The 21,686-nt window shown below is 37.5% G+C and overlaps 1 protein-coding gene across 6 annotated transcripts in view; it reads right to left on the minus strand.

Moving 5' to 3' along the window:
• The window catches only part of LOC117207111 (fasciclin-2), a 171,465-nt gene that overhangs the window by 12,315 nt on the left and 137,464 nt on the right, over positions 1-21,686 (minus strand). For 3 of the 6 annotated variants that reach the window (XM_033446998.1, XM_033446996.1, XM_033447000.1), the window contains exons 2-7: positions 20,139-20,304; positions 18,570-18,593; positions 13,600-13,766; positions 12,696-12,961; positions 10,949-12,008; positions 9,949-10,401 (exon numbers count right to left, since the gene is read on the minus strand). In XM_033446998.1, coding sequence (XP_033302889.1) covers positions 9,949-10,401; positions 10,949-12,008; positions 12,696-12,961; positions 13,600-13,766; positions 18,570-18,593; positions 20,139-20,304 — 2,136 coding nt within the window. Of the gene's footprint in view, positions 1-8,643; positions 8,780-9,948; positions 10,402-10,948; positions 12,009-12,695; positions 12,962-13,599; positions 13,767-18,569; positions 18,594-20,138; positions 20,305-21,686 lie in introns of those variants that run through there. The other 3 variants (XM_033446999.1, XM_033446997.1, XM_033447002.1) reach the window with 2 other exon arrangements.

Consider the following 21,686-nt stretch of genomic DNA (forward strand, 5'->3'; position numbering starts at 1 on the left):
TATGGTAGTTATTCATGGAAGTTTTAGAAAGTCATGAATTTTACACTAAAAAAAGTGCAATGCATTAAATATTATGAGAAAAGGTATAACTCAAAGAACAACTATTCATAGAAAAGTTACATACAAATGAAAATTTTGTTCAACATTAAACGAAATATATTCCAAACTATACGTCCTATACATTTTTGAAGATTTAAATTTCCTATAAATTTATACACATCCACAGCCTAATCATTACGCAACACATTATCCTAAACCACAGTTTCGATCACATAAAATTTATTCAACGCTTACTGGATTGAAAAATTGCTTTCCTTACGTTTGCTCATCTGTGGCATTCATATTTATATATGCCAACACTAACAACACGTTTGAACTGAAACTTACAGACTTTATCTTCCTATTATTGTCCAAAAACATAGTATTTATTTTGCAATTAGCAGTTGAAGTTAAGAAAGGAGTCTCTACCATTCCGCGTCAGACTGTTCTACGCGAGTTCATAAACAATTTCACAGCTACAACAGCTCTTTGTGCCAACACTTTCATCGACGATCTCGCGCGTTTTTTCCACTCGGAAGCTGAGAGCTGGGAAACAGAAGGCGTCTCTCTTCGCCGGGGCCCATTTGCATCCTCCTCGAAATTATCTCACCGACGCCGGTTTCTGATCTTTCCGACCGAAGCAGTTTCGCGGCAGACTCTGCGGCGTTTTAAGTTACAAAATTGCATCTCCGCGAGACGCGGTAAGCTACACAAGAAGAGAAGGAAAGAGAGAAGATCGAACAAGAGGACAGGATGCAGTTTACCAAGGTTCTTGCGCTCTCTATTATAAGTTACTGGCCGCGAGGCCAGCCTCCGGAGTTTTAATTGCGTTACAAGCGAGCCATTATCCCGAATTTCACCGATTAATCTCGAAATCTGCCTTCTATCCGCGCGTTTTCGCGCCACCATCCTGACTTTCCGGTTTGGTCAAGAAAACTCACGCCAGATCAAGAGAAGTTAATCAAACGATACTCTCTTTTAGAAGATTCGTCCCATATAATCAACCGCAAGGGTTGATCAAGAAATATTTGGTTTGTTAAATATATTTTGATATTTCGTAAATGGAGGAGGAAGTAGGAAGGCAGATATTTTTGGAAATTTCAAATTTTTGATGATAAGAGATAATATAGAAGAAATGTAGTATAATAAGAAGTTTGATAAAAAATGTGTGGATTGTAAGTAGATTACAAAAATTAAGCTATTTCCTTGTTTTCGAAGGGAAGAGCTCAAGAAAATGACGTTATTTATGCATGAGCAAAGAAATAGAAGACAATGCTGATTATGAATGAACAGAAGAAGGTTGATCCTAAAAAGCTATAAAAGGAACATTCAGGAAGAGGAAAAAGAACGAAAGACGACGAGCCAGGAAGAACTGTGATAGAATCCTATTTATTCAAATGAAATTTTAATTAGTGTCAAACGAACTGCACACAGAGTCCATTTATTCGAACACAAATTTGCTTGAATGAGAAATTAAATAACCTTCTATTATATGAATTATTATATCGTATTCAATTAATCAAATTAGATGAATAGAAATCTCCTATAGTTTCGAAATGACCATTCCAGCGTATAAAATAATATTTGACGAGTAAAATCTGATAACAGTAGACGCCAGAAATCTTTTCATCGCGGAAATCTCACAGACATCTTTGCACAAACGTGCAGATGAATCAATCAGACAGACGATTAAATCGTTTAAACGAAAAAAATAGTGGAATCGAATCAGGTCACCGAGCAATTTCACGTGGTCTTTTATTTCCGGGGCTGGTATCGTCCAAACCAGAGCGGCTTCGCCATTAACGCGTTCGTGAATTATCCTTCACAGTGCGGTTTACCCAGCCACGAATACTCCGGATGAGACTTGCACAGCCCGATTTTTATCGATTTTCAGCGTGGCCAGAACGTGGAAAATACGTAGCCTGACGAAAATGCGTTCTACCGGTTCGTCTCGTAACGCAGTATATCTGTCGGCCGACGAAGAGAGTTAAAACTCATTATTTTACTCTTTTTCTCGAAACTGGATTGGTAATTCTGCCGAAACGTTGGCGAACGCTTCGTGAAAAAGGGAGATCCACGCAATCTCGACGATTCGCTCTCTCTCCCTCTCTCTCTTGTATTGTCCATCTCTTCAAAAGCGATTTAACTTGGACAAAATTACGTTAGGACACGGTTGAATCAAATCTCATTCTAATGGAACCTCGTGGATGTTCGACGGTGCTACAAATTACGAGAAATCCTCCTCCTCCTCATCTTTCTCTCTCTTTCTCTTCCTTCCGCCTCTTTTCTCTACGTTTGGCAATCGTTCAACGAGCCTAGCGGATCGATCGGAAAAGGACAAGGATAGGTTTTCGCGAGACTCGAACAGCAGAAACGATTTTCTCGCTCGTTTCCGCCTGATTCTGAGGCGACCTATTGTCTTCGCCGGCGCGAAAACGCTTCACGCGTCGACGAGCACGCTCCTCGTGCCGCGAACCTTGCTCAAAAGCAGCCTCGAAGATGAAAACGCTTCTCTTCGTCTTCGACCGAGAGACGAGTTTTATATGCCGTGCACTGTGTCTATTCGCGTCTCTCTTTCTCTCACTGTTTCTCGGGCGCGCGCTACCGGAAGCGACTCGCGTAACTCTGCGCGCTCTTTACAAGAGGGCGAAGTTGAAGACGGTCGAAAGTCGAGAATTCCGTGTTCGAGACGCGAGGATTCGAGGAACACGCGCAGATTCGCGAAAACTAGTCGCGATGCGATCCCGTGGTTCCGGGGAAGAAGAGGTTCCTCGAGAACTAGCCGGAAGTGGGATCGGTGCCTCGTTAACTACTGTTTCTTCGTCGAGTTCTCGCGTTTTGGAATGCACAGTCTGTTCTATTGAACGAGTTTCCCTTGCAGACGCGACGAGTTGCGCGAAGTTGAGGTTTTAGGTGACTCGTTGATATGCTTTTGAGAAATTTTTTTTTTTTTTTTGATTAAATGGATGGAATAGCCGTGAATAGAAAGATGTGATTGATAATAAAGTAGATGTTGGTGCATGGTTATACAGTGCGAATATGTGCGTTGAGATTTAAAAGGATAATTCACGAATGTTTTATTTTTTAGCATAAATAAGACTTTCATAAATTATGATTTAAAGTGGCGATGATTGGAGTAGATTAAGTAACATGCTGCCCGTCAGATGAATTTTGGATGTCTCTGTGATGGATTTGGACAAACTAAGCTTACATTTAAGAGACATCTCTACTTTTTCATCAATTTCGATTAAAGGAACACGAGGCGCCAAATAATGTTTTCACCTAAACCATAAGATTAAAATTAGAATAGTTTTAGATGTAGTCGAGATTTGTTGAATACTATAAAAACTTGAAATGCAGTTTCTTATTTACCTCAGAATAGTCAGCCTAATAACATAGATGTATATCAATTCAAATAAACCATCAATGTACATTAACATTCACCTGTATACTTGTACGACTTTTATTTACCAATTTCCAGCCCAAATTTTCGTCATATTTCGTCCAAACAAAAAAAAAGTCACAAATTTTTAGAGCAAAAAATTCCGCCCGCTTCTTCTCGGAACCACAGTGTTTCTTCTTGCATCGTTCGATTCCATTTCATAGAAATCGCAAGATTTTTCATCCATTCACTCGTATAATACATCTAATATACATTCGTTCGTCTCGGCACTCGAGAATCTTAGGCCAGCTCAGGATTCGATCGATCACAAAGAAAAAAAAAAAAAAAGAAAAGGAAAAAAGGAAAGCGATCATACACAAACCCACTTGCGCCTTTATCTTCACGGCCGAGCCGGTTCACGTGAAATATAACCTCGTACGACTCGTTTACATGAATCTAAAACGCGACATTCTGGGCGAACGCTCGACACGCGACAGTTGAATCGTGTACGATCATTCATTCTCTCGTGCTGCCACCAGAGATATTCCCATACTAGCGATATCTTTTTTATTCATAGAAACGTGATAGATCGCACGGACAACGATATTCTGGTGCAGGTGCTTGTTATCATTTTCAATGGGATCGGAAATCCACAAAAAAGTCAGCCGCGTAATTCGTTCCAAACGCTCATCTTCTACCAATTTGTGGAATGAAATTTCCTTTTCGTTGCATTTACTTTGCGATTTATGGAAATCTTTCAGATGTATGTTTTAAATCTTATTTGTATAATGATTTGAGTAAGATTCGTAAGAAGTTTGTGCATCGATAATTTGAAAGATGTTGCTACGCAAAGTTTATTTAATCCTGCTCGATTATGTGCAACGATAGTAACTGCAGAGAAAATATAAACCGAGTTTCCTTACATGTATTTTCTAATATTTGTAGTTTCTTGATTTAGTGCCAGCTTGTAGTAAAAAGTTAACGATATATGTCATTTTTTTTAGACAAAATAAAACTGAAATATAAAACTACGTATGTTAACATTAACAACGCGTCTTTTTTTATCATTCTTAACATGGTTAATTCGTTAAAACTACTCCGATGGAACTTTGGATGGATGACACTACTCTTGGAACCGCGCTACCAAGTGCATTTCCGCACGTGGATCGGTAACGAACCAATTTGTCTTTTCCCCCCTTACAGATTTTAATTATTGCGCTCAAAGTTATAAATCATTCGCTTCGTGTATTCCTAATAACTATTCCCATACGAAAAAAGAGGTTATTCTGTATAAAAATGTTGTTGAATAGCAATAATTACTGCGTAGTTTGAGTGCGTAGTTTGATCGACCACATCCGATGGAACACATTATCGTACAATGAATAAGAAACCATTGATATGTACAAAATCGTGCACCAGAAACTCGTTGCGTTTACGCTATGATCGATATACATATTGTACATGTATGTATGTATGTATGTAGCTGAAAGCTGTTATCAACAATGTTACTAAACAACTGTCACTGTTAGAACGTCCAGCCAGTTTCGTTCTTACAATTCTTCTTACACCTAAGCACACTCAAATGTGTTAACATACAATCGCTGATCACGTGGAATCCCTCGAGTACTTACAAAGGTACGTGGTGTGTTCGATGGAATGAGAGTGTCGCCAACGAAAAAGACAGGCGAACGGCGCTAAATTAAATGAAACGAACGATACCAAAAAAGGAAATAATAAACGTAATAATAGAAGAATCAACAAAACTAAAGAGGCATTTAAAAAAAGGGAATAAAGTACAATAAAATATATATATATATATGAAACAATAGAAGCGCATGCCATGCGATCGTAATCTAACATCTAACAATAAGAAAACCCAAGGCAAGAGCGAACATTTAAGAGATCGAGGTTGCGACGACCCTGTCGCATTCGTTGAACGATGACTCGCGATCGATACTCGTGGACTCGTGGACAAGGTGCCATTTGTATTTCAAACGCGACAGAGTATTCAGTGTACCGTGTACCTCGAGACTCGATGCTCGATATTCGATTTATTTGCCTCTTATGAAGCACCTTTCCTTCTCTTTGCTTCTTTTTTTTTTCGTCCTCGTTTTTTTGCTTCTCACTCCAACGAAAAGAAAAAAAAAAAAGAAAAGATACGTACAAATCAGCGTGGATGATCGTGGCGACGTTTGTAATCGATAATCGTGACGGTGGTTGTGACGATAATACTAATGGTAATGACGATACACACGATATACAAAATAAGTGCGGTCAAGTAAACTAATTGACGACAATATTGACAATATATAGCGACGATGGTAATAATAACAATAATAATGATAATAATAATTATAGTAAACCGTAGCAATAGCGTACGTCGTGAATAATATAATAATAATAATAATAATAGTAATAAAATAATAATAGTAAATAACGCTAATAGCAATGGTAGAATTAATAATAATAATAATAATAATAATAGTAGTAATCGATAATCATAACACACATCATGCGCACTAAACACGTATGGTCCAAGAGCTAATCAAGCAGGACTAAGTCCGATCACTTGGTAAAAATGTTAATGAAAATTTCCCAAGAGAGAAACAATGAATAACAATTAAAAATAAAAAGAAAAAAAAATGTATTAACCATACACAAGAGGAGAGAAAAAATCGTATATGCAATCGGCTGAAAAATGAACCCAGTTAAGAAAACTAATTTTTAGGCGCAATCTAAAGGTATAAATGGTTAAGAAAAAAGGTGCTTTCTCCCGTTTCGTGCGGATGTTCTATCATTTGGGTATCAGTTTATCGTTTATAGACATATTTAGCTTTTTATTCTGTTTTTTTTTTTATAACTCGCGAATAATTCGTGTACTCGGTCACGATCATATTTATCGACGATTATATCGCGTCGTCGTGTTCACATGTCCTATGTGAGTTCTTTTAAGGAGTTGAGGGGTTCAGTTCAGCGTAAAAACACGCGAAGCGTGGTTTAAGTAAGTCTAAGTATTTGCAAGTGTATCTTTTTCTTTGGCTCTAAACGTGTAAAAACTCCTCGGATGTCCCTCCTCGAGAAAATTGGTAAAAAAATCCCACAAACAGAAAAAGAGAAAAGTAGTTAGCCACAGGCAGGTCAGGCTATATGCAAACAGCGCTAGTTCAGCTCGGACGAAAACGGATTTTTCGCGGACGATTTATCCCGGTGTATTTTTCTTTTTTCTTTTTTTTTTTTTTTTGATTTTTCTTTTCCTCAACGGACGTGTTGCGTCTGTAGAGAAATGGTAACGAGTTGCGTTGGTGTTTCTACGTGTACACCACGAAGAAATTACTTCACCCCTGTAACTCTACTCGTTGTTCCTTTCCTTTGTCACGTTGAATCGTTCGTCGCAAATCGAACCGCGAGAATCGCGAAAAATTCCATTCCAAAAATATTTGTACTCTACTAAGTGGTGAGAAACAAGAAAATACCCTTGGCAGACCCGATATTAAATACAAATTTTAGCTAGTTTTTCGAATAACGTTTCTTATTCCTTTCGAAATATTGAGCAAATTGTATTAGATTGCTGCATAATTTCTGTCCGCCTCTTCGTTCACACATGTAAGTAGACTACCAGTGTTACAATAAACACGTATAACATTGCTATATAAGTTGATATGATATAAATAGTGTTTTTAGAGTTTACAGAACAAACGAATAAGATGTTTTCATCGATCTTTTAATCAGGCATTTAAAAGGTTTTTTTTTATAATGACTAGACTGTGAATATTTATGCAAATTTGTATTTATATGAAAATAATTAAAAGTGTATGATTCGCTTATTAAATATAATTATGACTATTATACTTCAGGTGTTTTATGTAGTTTTGCGTTCTATGTGCATTTTATGCCACATTTTCACCAACGGATTCTCACTTCTTCTTTTCCAGCAGAGAATAGTTTGGACGGAAGGAATTAAATAATTTCCAGGCCATAAGATATATAACGAGTCCTTTCTTAAATGACAGATTCCAAGATTTTTATAAAAGAGGCATAACGCATATAAATATGTCGTGTAAATTTGTAGAAAATTGACTCTCACGAGCCAGAATTTACGAAGCAACCTAATACATATATATTCGTTCTTATTCCCTTTCGACGATCGAAAAGTCGAAAATTCAATTGTACGAACACTCCTACACAATGTGATGAACATTTTTGTCTTCAATGTAGTACCTTGCGCGTTTTAACACTAAGCATTTGGCAATTTAAGGCAATACGTGTCTCAGCCCCTTAATTTAACGTTATGTTAAAATGGATTCACGATGCACACAACGATACATCTAATGCATCGATGATCGTGATATTATCCTTTGAATAAATTGATTTTCGAGCTGGACACACAACGCTATTCTGCAATTTACTCTGAATAATTCGCGAATATTCACAATTTATAATATTCCACCCGAATGCTGTCCCGATCCGATCACCAATCTACATTATACTAAACCTTCGATCACGTGCGAATCCTCGAAACAATAAAATTTTGTCTGGAAATAATACTAAAACACGAAACCGTACATTCGCAAAAAAAAAAAAAAGATAACAACGCGAGCATACGAACAAGTATACCGTTAAGACGCGCTACTAATTTACAATGGATTACGATCATTTTCATTTCTCGTTTCCTCCACTCTTTATCAACACAGCGAACATTATTGAATCCCACTTATTCGCTAACGTTTCTACGTTGGAATGTTGTGCACCGGTTTAACAATAAGAGACTCACTTTACAATAATCGTTAATCGTGTGTGTGTGTGTGTGTGTGTGTGTATGCGTATGTGTATGTAGTTCGTGTTTGGTTTGTGTGATAGTTGCGATACATGTTTGCGAACTTCACGCGCGTTCGACAAATGAAACACGCGGCAGAAACACGTTTATAGAGTAAAAAGTGAAAACTTGACGAACACGGAACGTATTACACGAGAATTTCTTTTCTCCATTGTGTTTTGTGTCTCTGGTTGTACTCTCTCTCTCTCTCGCTCTCTCTCCCTCTCTCTCTCTCTCTGTGGTATTATATAGCAACATTCGTACGTTCGTATTCGCATACCACTTTTTTAAAACGTGTACACTATAAATTGGAAAGATTAGAGCGTGAACAGCGACCGTTCATGACGTTGATCTCTTTTAATATTTTCTGCATTTTTATTTTATGTTTGTTTCGTTTACTTTTTCTTTCTTCTTTTTTTTTTTTTGTTTCTTTTAGATAGCTAGAAATAGAATCGTTATTGCTGTGGCAATGGCGGTCACGGTGAGCTTGCGAGTATCTCCAGCGGAAGTAACTATATTGTAGTCCACATTGGGGCCCGTAGGTTCTGAATGATAAAAAGTGACTTGTAGAAGGATCGTTTTTTTTCGTTGTGTCTTGATTATGTTTTTTTTTTTTTTTTTTAAGGAAGGGAAGAATATCTAATATGCCTAAGGTGCCCATATATCGAATGGCTACCGGACAGTTCATCTAAAGTCGCTTTTCTACAAGGGTCAAGGGGACTGAGGACACTTCGTTCATGTTCAACCAATTAAAAAGGATACGTTTACGTATAAAAAATATTTCTCTAATTACAAATAGTATTATAAAAAAAAGAAAAGAAAAAGGAACGCAACGACGATGTATCGAAATACCTCAATGACCCTTTTCCCTCCTCCTTGAGTGAATAAAATAAAAACAGAGGCGAAGTGATTTGTAAACGGTCTCTCTCGTCGGGTTGAAAGTAAAAAAATGAAAAAAAAAAGGACGACATATCAATCGGTGCAATAGCCTCGTGCACATATATATATAATGTAATAATTTTAAAGAGAAATTACGACTTGATGTATATAAAAAGGGCGCTAATGAAATACCGATGTAAATATATATCTGAAGATGAAGAAAATGGCGAATGAAACGAACACGTTTCGAGGACACAGCGGCTCGCCAAAGTATTCCAATACTTACCATAAAATATAAAACGTTAAAAAGATTTTATTAACGTTATAATAAGGCACGATAGTCGTGATTATATTGATATCAAATTTGAAAATAATCTGAAAATTGCAAACATATGTGGCATATATAGTAGAACATTTGTAGAGTACAAAATTAATGGATAATTGATTATTTGACTTGTCGTTTCTGCAAAACGTGATACATCTATCATTCCACTAAGTATCGGTATAATTACAAAGAAATAATGATATACCAGACGATTTTTTAAAATTTACCTTAGAATTGACCATTATTTAAATCATCAAGCCTCAACGAATGAACGAATTATATTTCTGGAAAATAAAATATTAATCGCGTTCTTGTGCAATAAAATGAAACAGTAGATGAAAAGTAACGTTGATCGGTTTAGCCTCTGAAAGGTTAAACATTCATTCACGGAAAGTTCTGACAAGTATTCGAATACTTTGGCGAGCTACCGTATGGTTAAAAACGGTGTAAGAAAAAAGGTGTAAAGAGAAGATAGAAAAAAGAAAGGAGAGTTAAAAGATAGAAACTTACCTCTGGCGGTCTTAAACTTCCCAGAGCCTGGCTTACTGAAACCCATTATGTTGTGCGCCTTCAGCTCCACTTTGTAGAACGTGTCGGAGTATAAGTTCTTGATCCAGTGTTTCAGCCTTCCTTGTGTCTTGATGTCTTCTGTTCGACAGGTATTCTCCAACACCTCCCACTCGCCAGAAACGCGTTTTATTTGACAGTATTTGATCTGGTACATGTCAATCGGCTCGCCGTTATCGGCTGGCGCCAACCAAGTTAGCTCGTATTGATTGTTGAACCTGGACACATCGTACTCTGCGCTAGGCATCATTATCTTTGGTTCGTTCGGGAACGTCCTTCCGGGCGTAATTTCGCGATGGTACGCTCCCCAGTTACCAAGGCCGACCACGTTTCCAGCTGCGAATCGGAACTCGTACGAAGTCTGTGGTTTCAGATCTTCCAGGACGTAGGATGAATCTGCAAACAATGGAAGGGATAACTAGTTTAGAGAGAGTTAGCTAACAATAAGTGCAAGAGCTGTCATCGTGGAAATGTTTTTGGCAGTGTATTTGATATATGATTAGGAAGATTATTGGGTGATAAGAGGAAATTTAAATAACAAATATAAAAGGATAATTAGTTTAGATGGAGGCTTTTTGTATAATGATTTAAGTATATAAAAGTTGCAATTGTGGAAATATCTTTGACTTGATAAATAAATAAGAAAAGGAATAATTAGTCCACGGATTGATACCGTGACAGTGATCTTTCATAGTGTACATATCTATGAAATTAGTTTGGATGGACTTCACATAGGAGTTGTCGCGGTCAAAGTGTGTTTAACAGTACATCTGATAGGTGAACGATTACTCCATGAATGGCAAGAGAAAAGCTATAATGAATAAAGAAAGGGATGAAGAATTCAAACAGATGGATAAGGATCAATCATGGTTAATAAATAATCATAACTATCCATTAGATGGTAGAAAGAAATTTTGGTAGCTCCAAAATCAACTCTACTCACTAGTAGACCACGTTTTGTTTTTCGCCATCATCCAGGTCTGCCCATCCTCCTTATACTGCACGGTAATCGTCTTCGCAGGGAGTTCAGGATTGCTGCTAGGTAGCACGAGATCGAATTTAATCGTAGTGGCGGTAATTTCAGACATTTTCGCCTGCAACACTTCTGCCGGCTTCGTGGCCTCTCTCAATTCGATATTGCGTTCCCGCGTGCCATGCTTGTTAGACGCGATGCACTTGTAAGTGGTGTAATACCGCTTGTCCAGCGGGACAATCATCAGGGTAGACAGAGGACCGTTACCCAGCTGCTTGATCATGTTGTCATTGTCGATTTTCTGATCACCGTACATGGTCCAGCGAATGGTAGCGTTCGGTATGCTCTCGGCGATGCAACTGATGTTCACAGGTCTCTGCTCCCACGACCAAGAGCTTGTATTCTGCATGGAAGCGAACGATGGCGGAAATTCGACAGTTAAATGACCGTTTCTACGCGCTTCGCCTCCTGCGTTCTCGGCGATACATTCATAGAGTCCATCGTTTGATCTGAGCGATTTATTGATCGTTAATGTACCGATCGTTTCGCCGTTCGTGTCATCGGCACTGTTCGTCAGCATGATTCTATCGTCGTCTAGTTGCGTCCCTTTCACGTACGGTTTCTCATCGGTCAGCTTCCTAAAGGTGACTTGGGGTGGAGGTTTGCCAAAGGCCTTGCAAACAAGATTCGCCTCGTTATCCTGTACCACGGTACTGTTCAAGAACTCCATGATCTTTGGCTTCACGATCACGTTCACCCTGATATTCGTGTTCGCTTCACCGGCTAAATTTATCGCCGTGCATTGATACTCCCCTGCATCTTCGCGATTCACGTTCGTGATGGTTAATATTCCCGTATCAGAGTCCACCCCAAAGCGATTGGCGTTCGAAAGATTCTGGTGCGTGAGCGATTTCACCCAAGTGAATTTTGGCGGCGGTTTGCCATGAGCTTTGCATCGTATGCTTGCGTCTTCCCCTTCGATCACATCCACCGGGGCGGGGAACTCCTCCACCGTCGGCCGTATGTGGACCTGTTAAATGAAATGCAAACCTGTTCCGTGATAGCTGTGGCGGCATTATGGCTGGGATTGGGAATAATTGGCGCAGCCACTCCGGCCGAATCTTCCAAGGGGGATGGAACTATGTGCAACGCGGTGGGTATACAAACTAGAGGGGAATGGATGGACGAAATTCTGTCTGATATTTGACTTTACCTGGAACGTGTAGTAGCTTTTGTTTGCCGTATTATTTACTTATCATAATTGGGCGGCACCTTAGTTTGCTCTTTAGAGGTGCTCGATATCGACCGTGGGTTTTTGATATGGCTTTTTCTTTAAATTTGTGCTTGTCACGTGATTCTGTTGTGTTCTCGACGTTCATGCATATGATACGTGTAAACGAGGATTTTTGATTTTTTATTTAGTTTGTACGGCATTGTCGGAAAGGTATCAAATTAATCTCTAATTATAACACAGTAGACCCTTATATAACGCGATGCTGTGTGTAGCGTAATATCGTTAAAAAATTGTCATTTGCTCTCGTATAACTCGATTTGGAAAATACCAGTGTAAACGAAATGCTTTTAAAAGAAATAATATCATAGAAACATTTGTAAATAAAATATTTTTATCGCGCTATAGGAGGTCTTATTTAATTTCAAAATATAATTTGCATAAATATCAGCAGTCCAGGAATAAAACTGATAAATGTATACCCACCTCGACGCGAATAGGTCGTTCCCTCAGCTCTCCAGTGGTCAATACGTAAGCACGGCAAGTGTAGATACCGTCGTCGGATTCTTGAACGTTCTTGATCTTCAGAGCATACGTGTCTATAATGTAGTGGTCGTTCGTCTTAATTAATTCGCCGTTGTACAGCCAGTCGACCGAGGGTGAAGGCCTTGCCCGCACTTTACACTGAATAGCGTAGTCTTCTCCCAGAATAGGATATTGATTGGGCGGTGCATTGTCCCAAGTGATCGCAACTACGAAACAGTAATTACTCTTTGATACTTTTGTGTACACTGCTTCTTTATTTATCGAGACTAAAGCTTGGAAATTTCGTTCTACAGAATTTTTTTAAACGTTTACACAGACCTCTGGCGAACATTTTTCGTTTGTCTGTAAACAGATCCCAGGAAATGTTATACAAAGGATTGTTTGCATTTGTGAAATATGTAAATTGTTGTACTACTTTTTGCGAGGGAAACTTGTGAAACAACACGGATAAAGAAAAATAAAGTTTGCAAACGAGATTTTTGTCTGGATTTGATTTTTACATCTGACAACCTCTGGGATTTTTATAGCTGGAACGTTTGTAGAATTCGAGAAATTGAATCGAGAAAAATTTCAATGTTTCCCACACTACGAGTTAAGCGAAAATTTAATTAAAGTCAAATGGAAACTTTTAACGTTCCAAATTCCAAGTCTGCAAGCTTAAATATTTGAGATATAAAAATACAACTTTTAATTCGGTTCTGTTGAAACTTCCTTTGAGTGGATTTATTTAATGCCTTTTCTCGAAACGCCATGAAATGTTTCAAACGAGGAAATTAAAATGGCAAGAACTTGAATTTGAAATTTTTCCCTCTAAGATTGAACTTTCTTTAAATCTTTTGCTCACCTATGGTATCGATCGTCACAGACTTCTCCAGCTGAATCGAATTCGCGTAAGTGGCCTTGCACGTGTATTTCCCAGCCTGTTGTTCTTGCAGAGAGTTGAAGAACAAAGACAAACTATTGTCCTGGAGCAATTCCGTGTACATCGGTGGCTGCGAATGACCCGGGGTGCTATACGGGATAATTAAAAATCACTATTATTACATCAACTTTTTATACGTTACACAACCATTCTAGTGACGATAATATTCTATAACGATAATGGCGATGACGATGAGTGATATGTTCAGGTGGAATGTTGCAGAGTGAATAGAAGAATTGGCTCAGTGTTTCACGAGTAAATTCAGAGATCGATATTCTATTAATTACGACATACATTTCACACGTGCTTTTTTAACATTGTTATTTTTTTCCATAAAATAGTTATGTTTTCTTATAAAACATTAAAAGGTTAACACTACTTATTATTAGAAAGAGTCACTATGAGAGCGAAGGAAGAATAAATATTAACCATTTAACGCTCAAATTATATATATTATAACAAATTGCGATATAAGACAAAAGGGTTGATTCTTCGTGTAAAAATAGTTGGAACACGTCGAATAATTCTTTTAGAAAAGGTGGATACTTTTGTTTTTGAATTTTGTTTATTACTTGTTACTTTATCAATCTATACAAACGAATTCATTTTTTAACTAATTTCATTGCTAATCTCACTTATTTTAACTTATCAATCTTTTAGCTAGTTTAAGAATAAAAGCTCCTTCCACCTAATCTTCGCTTTATCGCTAAGAAATTATACAATCTATAAAGCAACATTTTAAATGCAAGATTCGAGCGTTAAATGGTTAAAACAAAGGAAAGAAACGAAACTCTCAATGTAACACTTTGTACCACCGAATATCTCCCAAATCAGATCGTCCGAAATATCCGAGACGCATCGTGCAGCTCATAAATCGTTGGCAAAACATCTAATCCGTATTCTAACGCGAAACACCGAGCCGATATCGGTGAAATATCGTTACGAGGCGGGGCTGTACACGCGGTGAGAGCAGAGTGCCGCGTCGAATTCGGATCGATGGGCTGGTTTCGAAGGATCAGCCGGTTCGCAAATCGATCGACCTTAATTCGACGTAAGAGCCAGATCGAACCAAGACCTCTCTCAGAGACGGAAGATTGGTTCTACCTGGATCCTAAACTGGTGAACGCGGACAGCTAGCAATTTCGTCGTCTTTCGTGTTGTGCATGACCTGGGAAACTGGTACAAACGAGACGCATTCACATGGATTCACACAATTTAACAACACTGCATGACAGAGTACTGGCTCGAAGATAAGGTTCTGGTAAGGGAGAGACGTTGAATCGTGTCGTAATGAATAGCTCCGATACGAATTCGAATGGTTAGCTCGCTACAGATACACGCTTTAATGAATCCTTTCGATTAGGAAATGCGAGTTTCAGAGATTGGTGATCTCACAGCGAGAGGAACGTACAGATACAAATAACGATGATGTTGATCCCCGGTTCGACCGGTTGTTAGGTTCACGTGTGATAGAGGGTTATGGTACTAGCTGGGTCTGCGTTGAAGTTGGTCGTTATATCGTTTCTTTGTTGTTCGAATCGTTTATGTTCGTTGATTAATAGTCAGTCATTTATTAGGTAGGGTACATTTTATATTTTAAACAAAATTTCTCTGTAGACATATTTTCTATCAAATTAAGGTTTCACGAAAGAGTACGTCTTGTATGTGGAATATCGAATATGATTGATATTTCTAAAACATCGTTTCGAACAATAGGATCACGTTGGTAATAAAAATAATAAAAATTGTATTTAAAGATTTTTGGGATAAATTTAAAGGCTTGTAACAATATCTAGTTTCTTTCACAAAATGATTCTTGCTAACAGCATTTAATAAATACTGAAAATAATAAGACTAGTCTCACCTACATCGTGTAATATAAATTCTAAATTACAATTTATCAGTAGCATAAAAGATAGTTGGTTTACTTTGGACATAGCCAATTCTATATGAGCTATACTGTTTGCAAATTTTCTGTCAGTACAATATATATTTCTCCACTAAACAAACATTCGTTAAGCCTTCACCCACGTAACAATCCAACATCACCTTCGACCGCAAGTAGTAACAGCCTGTAACAAGCAGCCACGTATCCCGATTACTCAACTTCAACCTTTTCTCAACCCCTATTTCTACGAACATCCATGAGATCACCTTAAGCGGAGTTCACCAAAAAGAGAACATTTCACGGACGATTACGGTACACTGAGAAGTGGCACGTGGAATCGGGAAACTGAGAGAGAAAATAAACGAAAGACAGGAAATGGGCGAAAACAGAGAAGAATGTGTACGTATGTATAGTGCTGCTTCTAAGTTAGTGGCTACAGTGTTTATTACTGTAAATTAAGAATTTATGAAAAATTTGAAGGTATAAAAATGCACATATAACATACGAAATATATAAAATAATCAAAGTACATATAACTTCTCATTACACGAACCTTTGCTCGAGTTCCGTTTCTTTAATTGCATTCGCGAAAAATAAGAATTCGTATCAACATCAACGATCTACGATAAAATACAATATAAAGCTATCTTAAATATTTCCATAATGTTCGTATAATTCTTCCGCCATCTTTCTACAATTTCCTGACTAAATCGCTAATTGCGTGAAAAAAGAGCAAGTGTCCAGGAACTTTCGAGCTGCGGTGTATTACGCGACGATGCAGGGGAGATAGCAGCGTTAGCCGAACGATAATGCAATAATACCCTTTCTTCTTGCCTAATCGGCGAACACGGGCAGTAAGTACGATTAATGAAACGGTTCTCGAGCGGGTACACGCGTCCCGCGCTGAATTTATCGGCCATTACTCGCCGCGACGAGCGGACATAATTATGCAAATCGCTCGGGGTCCGCGTAATCGAGCAAACACGCGATCCGACGAATCAGTTACCGAGGTTAACGCTCGTTGGATTGTTTGATCGCGGGGTTCAATATTTGCAAGACGCACGCCGCGATACATTATTTAGCCATGGAAGGATAGATCCTCGACGTTCGTCAGTAAACGCGCAGGATCGCACGGAAGACGCGATTACACGCGATCAACGAATGGGCACACAAATGTATAATACACGATGAATGGTTTCGTTGATCCAGTGCTGTGCGAGCTGAGTACCAGGCAAGTGTACTTTTCCAAGCCCCTGTGATATTATTACGTACTACTGTTATTACACGTTTCAAATTAATTGGATGCCCAAGGCCACTTTCCCTTTCTATTTCGTGGATAATATTAGATTGTTCGAAAAGTGTCTTTCTTTTACAGACACGTCTTTTACGACGACGCACCTTTGTACAAACATGAAACGTAATCTGTCGAACGTTGTGAAAATGGATCATACGTAATTCGATAAAATAATATAAAACGAAAAATGTTGTGTATATACTATTTCCTTACAAAACGAAAGGAACTTCTCGGACGACCTAATATATAGCGAGGGCTAGTGGAAGAAGAAAGAACATAATATGTATATCGTAGCTTATAAAATAATCGGAATTTTGGAATTTTTATTATAAGAATCGTGGCATTGCGAGTTAAATTTTATGATTTTTACGGTAATTATAAAAAACTGAGGTGTATATCAAAAATGAATACTTTTCATTTTTTAGAATTTAATGTACTACTATCTGTAGTCACAGGTAAAAGTTGAAAACGATGCAGAATAGAATGATGTTTCATTTTGATGTATGAGAAAATAGCAAGCTGTGACATTATACATATATTGAAAAATAAGTTTTCATTTTCTGAGAAATGCCACAACTTGACATTTCTCTCTTCTTCCAGTCCACCCTTTCTACATTATCGAGTAGTGGGAGAATGTGACGAGAAATTGTGCTATAAAAGTTGACATTTTATTTTTATGGCATAATAACGTACAGTAAAAATAAGTTTAAAAAATTCCGATTACTTTACTCAACCCTAATCTAAAATACACACGATTACGCTATGAATAAATAATGCTGTAGTAAAAAAATAACATGTCAACTTCCCTATTATTATCCTCACTATATCCATAAAATAAAAGAGGAAATTGGCCTTGAGTATCGAATTGATTTCAAGCATGCGGTAGAATATCATTTCAAATGGTTCGATAATTCTAATTTATTCGGCGAAATTTCCCTTTTGCTTCCACGAACAGCATCCATCTCTGGTGGAAGCATATAATTGCTCAGGTGGCCTTTGTTATCATTGAATGACGTGTGGCGAACGTCGTCTTATTTAACTTCCAAATAGCAGGGCTATGGGTTTTCTTATATCAACGAGTAGCACACGGTACACGTGGCACAGAGGCAGTGGGTTTGGCTCTGTTTAACTATTCAAATACAAGTTAGTTTGGCCACGGAAGGCGGAAACTTTTCTCGAACGGCTTAATGAGCAACGCTTAGCTCGCGGGCTGACCTGCAGCAATTAAGAGCTCCATAGAGGGGCTGTAGTAGACGTAAATCAGTCATGGGGTGAGTGAAGGTACAGGGTTGATGGTTGCATGGTGTGTGTGCACGTTGCTCGATGGTATCTATCAGGTATTTGCATGAATCGACTCATGAAAGTATTTGTATACCTATCGTAGGAAAGTTTTACGCGCTTATTGTTTACGTTATAAGAAACATTTTACATTGGCACTGTTATGAGAGACGACATCGTGATTATGAATATTAATCAAGTCGGAACCCTTTCAGCGTTGAAATACTTTCGTGAGGCTGTGTATTCGTACAAAGAAAGTGGATGTTTTCTAACAATAATTTCGGTGAATGGAAATTCTATCTATATATTGGTGTGTGTATATATATATATATGTAATATTTATTTAAGGGGGACGATTATCGGAAAACAGAGAGGGACTTGGCAATGACACTACAGGGTGTAAAAGTTTTGAATGGAGTTTTGTATACTCGCCTTTCCATCGGTAAAACGACGAGTCTGTGTGCAAAATAAGTGACAGAAATTCGTTTAATTAGTGCAATGTGTCGATGTTTCTATTCGTGTGTTATCCTCATAGAGAAAAAAATGGGAAAAAAATGTGAGTTGCGTTAGTTGGACGTGTATATTGGGTGAGGTGTAATTTTTTTAAATCTATATCTCTATTTATACATGTTTTATATATTTATTCGTGTATGTTTTCTTATAGTAGCAATTTCAATATGATAAAGATTTAAAAAAATTTGTGAAAAAGATTAGATAATTTTATCAATAAAGTATTTTCAGCATTGTATTCATTCGTAAAAAAAATAAAGATATCATGTTAATATTTCTATATGATTATAATTTAGAAAGAATACATTTTCTTACTTTTATCAATTTTCTCACAAAATCTCATAAAAAAAGAGGAGGAGAAAAACATTTGGTTTTATATATTCGACAGAAATTTTGACGAAAACTCGTAATATTTGAATCTGCATAAATTACACCACATCCATTATACTCTTCTTCCAATTATCTGCTAAAGGCTGCTCTGTTATTGTCGAAAAAAGCTAGGAAGCGTGAACTTCCCTTGCTCGTATATTCTCGTCTGACTTGACAAACGTTTGTTTGCGTTGTAACAACGCTTTCTACTGTTCTTTCTATTTTCCAGCCTCACAACATCCCGCTTGAGTTATGATTGCACGTCAAGCGTCGATGTTTACAGAAGGTCTTAATATTCATTACACCTACGAAATTGCACGTAATCCTTTTCAGTTACTTCGGAGAAACGAAGTGGCTCGTATTATATCATTTTAAACAAATATTCCTGTCATATTTTCGTTTAAATTGAACGAATAGCTAGAATTGAGTCTACGTTAAAAAGATACTGAGACTATATTAATTTACCAGCATTTATTTATCAATTCCCTTTAAATTTACTTAAAAACACTTATAAATCGAATTAAAATTCCTCGGAATTGGCTGAATTTCTCTCCGTAGAATTATTTTTCATTCTCGTTATTACTCCAGCAGCTGATTTTTCATAATTAAACGAACGATAGCTCAAGAAGCAAAATTTAAAAAAGACGTTCTTTCATTTCGTTTCACTCCAATTAAATTCTACGATCTTCACGAGATTAAATTGTATCTGGAAGACAATTTTCTACCGTCACTCTATTCCTGTCTCGTCCATTCAGACGAAGTAAACGTTTCGAAGCGAATTTAGATCTAGAAATATCAAAAATCTACATCGATTTACCAGTCGCAAAACTCAATCTATCCGCAATACTTAAAACTATCCCCAATTTGAAGCACAATGAAGCTATCTCCAATAGATGTTAAAAGCGCGTAATTTGTTCTCAAAATGTACTCTCGTAAAATCAACCCTCTTAAATTCCCCATAAACTTTCTACAATCGTCGCAATCACCATTACACAAATTATCGCTGTTACAACCCTTTCCAGACGAGAATATACTGCATTGCATATACAATGGCAAGCAGCCAACGTATGTTCCAAAAATTAGGTCCTGTGTGGATATATTTATAACGTTTATTGTACGTACTTGAGTGATTCGATCACGTGATCCTGGGGGTCGATCCATTGCATGTCCTTGATCAGCTTGGTGTCGTCGACTTTCGGTTTGCACGTCAGGATGATGCTGGAGCCGATTGGCCTCGTCTGTGTATCCCCGCTTGGCATAATCTCCAAGGAAGGTTCTTTCGCGTAAGCTGCAGGCAAAATCGAGACGCGGCCGCTCGTTAGACTGACACAAAATGGATCGTTAACGCGAGGTTTCATTCAAAGGGAAAGACATGGAACTTGTATAATTTTAAGCAGAAAAGGAGCGGGGAATTTCTTGACGCGATCTGAGTACGCTGCATTAATCGGCGCCGGGTAATTGCATGTAATTCTATAATAATGACCCGATTACATCTCGTTCCGGGAAATCGGCACCGATTTTTCCAGACATCTTTAAACGCGCTTCGACTAACGCACGCTTGAATCCGCTTGATAATTACGTGGTGTTATTTTCCTGGCGATCTGCGTGTTTACGACGCGTTTTCGATATCGTGCCGTACCTTGGTGTGAAATTGGCTATTTTTGATGAAACAACGAAGCTGAGTTCCTTGAGTGTAACGAAATTTAAAGGGATGGGCTGCAAGTGGGAGAAATTGTTTGCACGTGAAATTTTATATTGAGGTTTATTTGTATCTATATACGTAATAGCATGTTTATTTATAGTATACGCAATATGAATAACTATCTGAATATAGTTTCTTACTAGTTTTAGTGAGTTAGCGAATCTTACGTTGCTGTCGAGGGAGGAAAATTGATCGATTGTTCGTTTATTATGTGCGATTCGACCGTAAGTTTTCATTTTAAGAAGACCAAGAGCTTATGGCCGATATAAATAAATTTCTCGGTGATAGAATCATGACAAAATTATCCATATGATAAAATAAAATAACATATAATTATATTAAACTTAAATATTACTTGGAAAATAAAATATCTGCTGAAGAGAAGAATTTTACCTTCTAAGGAAATGTTAAGAATATGATTGCTACGTTGCAACGAAAAATATACTTAATTTAAAATCTATAACGATACCACGTGTCTGCAATCTCTTTAGGAATACAAATCGCTTGTTGAAACATATTGCGGTAACTTCTACCATATCTTGAAGCAAACACAGGGAGCAACAGTGGGCGAGAACGGGTAAAAAGTGGTGCAAATTGACACAGAAAAATGTGCGCAAACAGAGAGAATAACGGCGAACACGGAACAAAGAGCAATCACGGGGGTGGAAAAAGATTGTCTGTGGTTTACGACTCTTTTCTAGAATACACCATACACACATTGTACGGTGAAAAAATGTCGTCCATCAAGTCTGCTTTCTGTAATACCATCTGAAGTCACACGACGCATTTCCTTTTTCAAATATTATTTTCATTCAAAAAAGAAGGGACGTTTAAGAAATAATTTCCATAACATGTATATACCGATTTCTAAAAAGTACCAACCTATACCATATAAGAATATTAAAAGGAAAAATATATCTTATATTTTAAAATGGATTTTCAATAAATTAAGATAATAAGGTTTATAA

This window comes from Bombus bifarius, unplaced genomic scaffold (genome assembly GCF_011952205.1).
Source record: "Bombus bifarius isolate JDL3187 unplaced genomic scaffold, Bbif_JDL3187 scf7180000008022, whole genome shotgun sequence".
NCBI classification, from domain to species: Eukaryota; Metazoa; Arthropoda; class Insecta; order Hymenoptera; family Apidae; genus Bombus; species Bombus bifarius.